The sequence below is a fragment of the Melanotaenia boesemani genome, chromosome 13, assembly GCF_017639745.1.
Source record: "Melanotaenia boesemani isolate fMelBoe1 chromosome 13, fMelBoe1.pri, whole genome shotgun sequence".
Classification (NCBI taxonomy): Eukaryota; Metazoa; Chordata; class Actinopteri; order Atheriniformes; family Melanotaeniidae; genus Melanotaenia; species Melanotaenia boesemani.
In genome coordinates this window covers 8,664,024-8,671,366 of record NC_055694.1, presented here as the reverse complement: position 1 = coordinate 8,671,366, position 7,343 = coordinate 8,664,024, and the positions used below count along the sequence as shown (strand labels likewise).

The window sequence follows — 7,343 nt, the reverse complement described above, 5'->3', positions numbered from 1 at the left end:
TTTTTGATGTTCAATTTTAAGCATAAACGGATGTCTTGTTAAGTAAGAATATCAGTACTGGAAGATGTTTGTTTTAGTGAATGTACCAATATTTTAGTCCAAAAACACAAAAATGCTTTTTGCAAATACAGAAGTAGTAGCAGATAACTATAGTCAACTTCTATAAAGGTTTTGATTTGGTACTTTTGACTGACATTTTCAATAATAATTCATTTATTCATTTTCCATACTCCTGTTCAAGGTTGTGGGGGGAGGCAGAGTTTGGGTCTATACCAGCAGCAGGAACCTAAATCTGATGGATGACTAAGATGAGTGATGAAAGACAAAAGAATAAAAAAAAGATGCACAAATGTCTGTAATGTTTGATTTTTATTGAAAGAATATATATTTTCTACAGTCACTGTAATAACACCATCTAAGATGCTTATTTTAACAGCTCATTGGCTTCTAAAACAGAGAGAGAGAGAGAGCGAGAGAGAGAGAGAGGCGTAATATAAGATGTTAAAAGCCAAAAACGCTGATCAGCTGCTTGATAAGGTATTTCTGATTTATCATGTCACCTTGAAATATTGGGGTGGACATATGAGCGGCATTAAACAGGAATTAGCAAGTAACATTTAATTAAGGATGATACTTATGTGGATATAAATACTTATTTCTCACCACTGATTACAAGACATTTTTAAAACGGTTTTAATATTTTAAAGCACTTTGAAATCATGTTTTACTTGCTGAATCTAGTGTGAGCTTTTTTGTCGATGTGGAAGCACATGGAAAAATAAGAAAATAAATATAAATTTGACTGGACATTGTTAAGAAAGAGTTTTATTTTTGTTGTTGTTGTTTGTTTGTTTTTTAACTAAAGAAGTAAAGGCCGTTGGCCTTTAACATCAACGTGCTTCTCCAGCCATGGCATGGCATGGCATGACACGGAACATAACAGCCTATCTTATTCTAAAGCGGCTCTTATTTCACTTTAATTTGAAAAGGGTACCAATTAAAACAGAACTTCTAAAGTGGCTAATTTTGCCACTCTTCTCAGGAACGTGGCCGTGACCAGATTATTAGCAGAGATCTGAAATGTCAGGTCTCAGGCTGCGGCAGTCAGTAGCGCACAGTAGTGCGTGCACCACCGGACGTGCGATGACAGCAGCGCACATGGCAGCAGGGGGGGTACAGCCACTCCCAGTGACAGGCCGGCCCTCTCTTTTCTCCTGCTGAAGGGAGAAACACGCTACCTACGGTCCACGCCTCCTTCTCTTCATCTACAGCTCTACCTCCTCATCGACAACTTGCTGCAGTTTCTTGCCCCCATTTGTGTGCGCGCTGATTTAACCCAGGTCAGTTTTGCGCAACGGCACTAAGAGAAGCCATCTGAAGTGAATCAGCGCTCCGCGCGGCTCAGGCTTTTTGACCCGCAGGCTCCTCGGATATTACCTCTCTGCCTGGCGAGAACATTGTGTCCTCGGTTGGAGCAAAATGACAGCCAAGCATCGGAAAGGGAAAAGTAACCACAAACAGGAGGATAACTTTTTCAAAAATGAAGCGATTGAAACAGAAGTTCGCGCTGGAGGGAATAACTACACTCTGCTGTCAGTTTTAGTCTTGATCATGGTAATCTGCGGTGCCACTGGCGCATGGTTCTGTTTCCAGCAACACCAAACTTTAACTCACTTAACAGACAACCTCATGGGCATTCAGATGAAGATAGTGAAACTGCAGTCCTCTCATGAAGAGCTGCGACAGTCAAAAAGTAAGGTAAGGACCTGGAATAATTCAATTACCCGCTGGAGCGTGAATTGCACTGAGGCTTGCAGACCAGAATGGCCTCATGGCCTATTTAATGAATGAACTATAAATCTTACTTTCACCAGCCTACAATTGAAACAAACCCCTCTTTGGAAAAAATAAGAAAAGGCTTCAGGACTATGCTTGTAAGTTGCAAGCATAGAAAGTCAAGAACTGCAGACCTTTCTCAGATTTCAAAATGCCGAGAGCTTCACTGGTGTGAACACAAAACGCTGCTATTTCTAACATGCACACAGCTGCTGACGTTTGTAATGAGGATCAGTCCAAGACCCACAGGGACACCGACTTTAACTCCTGCTCTTTATCAAATCTTTTCACTTACCAAAGTTTTCTTTAGGAAATGTTTTCGTTATAATATCAGATACACAAACCTTAAGCTGTGCAAAAGATGCTGCTAAAAATAATAATAAACAAGAAGGTGATGTGCCAGAGCTATATTTAGTCTGGTTTTGATACCAAACACCAGTACAGAAGCTGTGCACAGGCCATGTGAAGGATGGTAGAACAGAAGGTGATGTTTGTTAAACTACTTCATGTTTCAGTGAGCATCTGTGATCATCCGTCTGCATGAATGAACTGAACCTATCATATTCCACAGTTCTTGTAATGTTTAGAGTATTTCACCCTTTTACGAGTTACAGACCAGTTTTGGCAGATGAGCATGTTTTCAGCCACTGAACAAAATAAAAATCCACTCTCACACCTTCACTTCCTCATGTGGCTGCACATACAGCTTAGGAAAGTCAGTGTGGCTAAAGCTTTGCACAAGAACAGCTCTGCTAGCTCAGTCTTGTTGAGCAAATATTTCCTGCAGTAGCAGCAAGCTGTTGCTGACTCATGAGCTTACAAAGTTTGAGGATAGTGCAGGGATGTCCACTCATTCAGGAATATTAAAAACAGCTATGCAGAATTACCACACAATCCTGTTTCCCTGTTTGGACTCAGGGATTTGAGGTTGGTTTCTGAATAACTCGATTGGAGGGGTAATTTAAGTGTTTTCAATAACTTAATCTAACACACAATCTTTCCACCAAAATCAGAAAACAAACTCTTTTTGTAATTATTTTTTTTTAAAAGTTTTTAGGGTTCTTAAGGACTTTACAAGCAGCTCACTGAGAATCCAAGTGGCTCATCTTAACTCCACGTCTGTGTGTCTCGTTGCAGCAGCATGTTTCAGAGAGCGTGGAGACCCGTCTGACTGCTCTCGAGGAGTCTTATGCACTCACTCAGAAACAGGTTGGCATGGCTTTGGCTACAGCAGAGCAGCTCAAAACGTCTGATCTCCCAGCCCAGGTGCTGTCCCTCCACACTGAGATGAAAGCCCGTCTGGCGGAGACGCAGCAGGCCACGGTGTCTCTGGAGCAGCTCAGTCAGCTGCAGAGTACGCTCAAGGAAAAGAGCGAGGAGTTTGAGGAAGTCAGGATTCAGGTGGCGGGTTTGGCCACACTGAACGGCGAACTGTCCCATAAGGTTGAGGTCTTGACGGAGAGTCTGGGAGAGGTGGAATCGATGCTGGGGGAGAAAGACAGTGAGATTGCTACGATCAGCGCCACCCTGGATGGACAGACCACCGAGGTGCTCACACTGAAGGATCAGCTTGACAAATACCAGGCTCAGCTAGAGGCCAGCATACTGGAGATGGCTACAGTCAGGTAACTCATTTATAAAGAAAAAAAAGAGAGAAAAAAGATGCTTTTGAAGCTGTGGAGAAAATAGCTCACCTCCTTTCACCCATAACTTTATGTTGACTTAGTCAAAGCCCTCTTGGCTGCCTGTGTCTGTGTCGCTTTGTTGCTATAGGCCATCGTTGGCTCGGATCTGTGTAAACATTTCCCTTGTGTTGATGAGATTTGAGGCTTATTGGTTGACTTAGAATATCCTTTGTATGTAAAAAGGGGGCTCTTTGAAGCCTGTGTAGACATCAGTGATTAATTTAAAGGGCTTTCAGATTGAACGAAAGCTAAACAATGAAGCCATTGGTGACTTTTACCACTAAGATTTAAGATTTTCTTCTAAATGATGAATACAGGACAAATTCCCTTCTGTCTTTCAGAGAGTTACTTGAGAACGAACAGTCCCAGGGGCTCCAGCAGGCCAGTGTCAAGGAGCAGCTAAATACGGTACGTCAGTCTTCAGGGTCACAACTCAGCAGCCCAGAGTCTTCACTCTGAACTCAGGGCTCAGCTGGAGAGCATACAGAGGCGGGTTACCCAGGTAACCAGCACAGAAACCAATCAGATGTAGCCTGATGATCTAGTTTAATTCTCATTTTCTTCCACTACTTTTATAAAGCCACTTATTCATTATTGAGATTTGACTTGGAACCTGCAGTTGTCAGTATGAAGTAGTTTTAGAATGTTATCATTATTAGTTTAACTTCATCTACAATGGCAGACCGTGCTAGGCTTGCACACATACTGTGAGTGCACATGGTCTCTTTACTATTTCTGTACACTCTGTACACTCCACAGGGAACAAAAATGAGATTTTCATGTCATTAACTTGAAGGAAGTAATTGCTTGGCATGGATTCACATCTACACTTGTACTGCCAATCATACAATGTAGATTCCTCTTTTGTATGTAATTTAAATCTTATCTCATTCTCTGAGACACCTCGATATCCTGATAACCAACCGGTGAAGTATAGTATTTACCATGACTTAAATCTGCTTTCTTTGTCTTAGCTGGTGGGAGCAACACAACCTCCTGCTGAGCCTTTGGAGCAGACTGAGGAACATGCAGTTGCAGCAACTGAAGATGAAGAAGCAGAGGCAGCTGCATCTGAAGAGGAAGAAGAGGCAGCTGCTGCAGAAACTGGAACAGAAGAGGCAGAAATTGCAACAGCAACTGCAGAGGAAGAAGAGCAGACACCCCCTGCAGGTGAAGAACAAGACGCATCCTCTCTAGAGGAAGAAGGCGCAGAGGCAGCTGGAGAAGGAGAGGCAGTTTCACAAGATGCAGCTCCTGTGGAGCAGGAAAATACTGAGACAGAAGAAAATGCTGCTGAAGAGGAGGTAGAGGCAGCAGAAGAGAGTGAGATAGAAGACGGGGAGGCAGCTGCTGCATCAGAAAAGGAAGAAGTGGACACGACCCAGACTGAAGAAGAGGACAAGAAAGCTAATGAGGAAGAAACTCAGGAGGAGTCAGCAGCAGATGAGAACCAGAAAGCAACAGGTGAGGATGAGAGTGAAAAAGTGGAAGAAGTGGTGGAATCTGAAGGAGAGGCGGAGGAACTTGATGTGGAGGAGGAGCAGCAGGATGTAGCAGCTGAAGAGCCACAGGAGGCAGAGGAAGAGGAGGAGGCGGCATTAGAAGATGATGCTTCTCCAGAAGACAAATGTAAGAAAAGTTTTTGGCAACATTGCTGTGGATTCTGATTAAATGTCTTCATAAGTCATCACACATTCTCCTTTTTTTGTGTGTGTTTTACAGAGAACACGTCACCAAAAGGAGATCTTTTTCCATACTGGAGAGTGTCACCAAGCAGAATGGGAACCTTCTCCGACTAGTGTCCCTTTCTATAACATGACAAAAACTGTAGGAAGGCATTATTGTTTGCTGTTGTTTAGGCGCAGTATTCATTACCTGGTTGCTCTCTGAGAGGCAGACCTAGTCAGAGGAGTGACATCACTATGCTGGAGTTTGAGTGCAACTAGTACCTCAAAATTTCTGATGACTGTTAAGTCAATGATTCACTTGGGGTTTACCAGCCAATAACAACCTTTTAAATGCCTTAATCCACTAAAGACTGTTTCTCTAGAGAGGATTTCCCACTCTTGATAACTCCCACTTTTTCTTCAAGGTTAGTTTCTGCACCAAACTGCAACACTTAAAGAAGCCATACAGAGAAGCCAATGCATAAACTGCTCATCAGTGCACTTGAAGCTATAAGTAATGTCTGTCTTGGTAACATTAAAGTATGTTTTGTTTTGTTACAGCCTGAAATGTGTTACAAGTAGGAAAAGAATTGGTTGTAGTAATTTATTTTGTCCCTGATGTTTACACAAGCAGAACTGTTATCTATAGAGCTAGTAAAACAGATAGAAAACATATCTGATTTGATTAAAAACTAATGCTTTCTGAATGTTTTTAAAGTATGACATACTGTAGTTCATCTTTTTTTTATTATTATTGCATTTTTAAAGTGTATAGTTTAGGTCGTTGTCAAAGGCAATTCCAACCAGACAGATTGCACCTGTAGTGTTGTTGGACACAGCCAGCACTAAATGCTCAAATACTCTCTTGCATTTCTTCATCTGTAATCATCAGCTTTATTTTCATGATTTGATTTTATAGGTTCTTTGACAAATTACACTAGACGGTCTATGCTTTAACCTCAGAAAAAAAACCTGTTAATTTCACAAAGTAAAGTATCTCAGGGAAAAATAATTCTCTATGTAGATGGGGGAACCATCATAACTCTAAACCACAGTTTAATTAAACCATAAAACAGTCCCACATGAACCATTCACCTTATATAAACATCAATGTTCTAAACCACAGTGTGACAGCTTAATTTTAAGAAAACTGTTGGAGAGTTTTGAGAGGTTGCTGTAAACAACCAAAGCTACTCAGGTTCAGAAACATTTGGGTCAAAGAGAACTACTGCTTTGCAGAATCAGATTGAACAGAAAGCTGCGGCCATAGATCGAAACGATGGCATGGCGTTCAGATCTGAAGAAAATGGAGGAATAGAAGAAATAAAGTCTGAAACACATGGCCACATCAGAAGGATTTTTCCTAAGATGCTCTGCAGATAAATCTCAATGTGAATTCTTACAATACAAAAAAAATGTTGAGCCTCTGCCAAACACAGAATGAAACCTGTGACCAGGACAGAGATGTTATCATAGACTGTATATGTGTATTTTTACTAAATCTGACATTCAGTGTGCTGTTTTTGCCAAGGCTGTGGCAACTGACAGTATAACATTTCTGTTTTTAAAATAAACCCTGGTTCTTTCCTTTTTGTATACTTGATTCTGTTTTGTATTTCATTCATTACATCTAGTATAGGAAGCTAGGTAAAGGCTACTCTGCTTTCCAGGGGTATGGTGGCTTTTACCATTTCAAGTTTGTTTCTGGATGAAATTTGTTGAAATAATTCTGATGCCCATGTTGATATTTATTTAATTATTAATTGCTTTCCAGAGGCTTATTAAAAGTGTAAAATCAGTGATTTTATATGTGGTCAAACAGGACTGTGACTTACATTGTGCCACATTTTTCCAAGAATACTCAAAACTATTCTCACAATGTAAAAAAAGAAAAGAGTCATAATTTGCTGATTAATTACTGCTTCACATTTTAAAGATCAATGTTTTTACATATAAATTTCAATAACTCAGAATTAATTGTGCTGTTTTACATCAAAAGTATATTCTGTGTTCAAGAAATGAGAAGTTACTGAATGTGTTGAAGTTAAAAAACGTGTTGCCGTCTGAAAGATGATCAGCCGTGCAATAATTATCCAATAGGAGGAACGTACATATTTGCTTAGTTAAATCCAGGTGGCAACTTTTGTTTTTGGCC

General features: G+C 40.7%; 1 protein-coding gene across 4 annotated transcripts; it reads left to right on the top strand.

The window, feature by feature from the left end:
- The first annotated feature begins 1,115 nt into the window (after positions 1-1,115).
- On the top strand, positions 1,116-6,787 carry zgc:66479 (uncharacterized protein LOC327541 homolog). Of its 4 annotated transcripts, none has more exons than XM_042002823.1 (5): positions 1,116-1,758; positions 2,977-3,461; positions 3,863-3,929; positions 4,496-5,150; positions 5,244-6,787. In XM_042002823.1, coding segments are annotated over exons 1-5 (1,488 nt in total). In that variant the 5' UTR covers positions 1,116-1,479; the 3' UTR covers positions 5,246-6,787. The 4 variants fall into 4 exon arrangements, with proteins under 4 accessions (XP_041858757.1, XP_041858756.1, XP_041858759.1 ...); XM_042002822.1 differs by having other exon boundaries at positions 1,117-1,758; positions 2,974-3,461; XM_042002825.1 differs by having other exon boundaries at positions 1,118-1,340.
- The last annotated feature ends 556 nt before the right edge of the window (positions 6,788-7,343 follow it).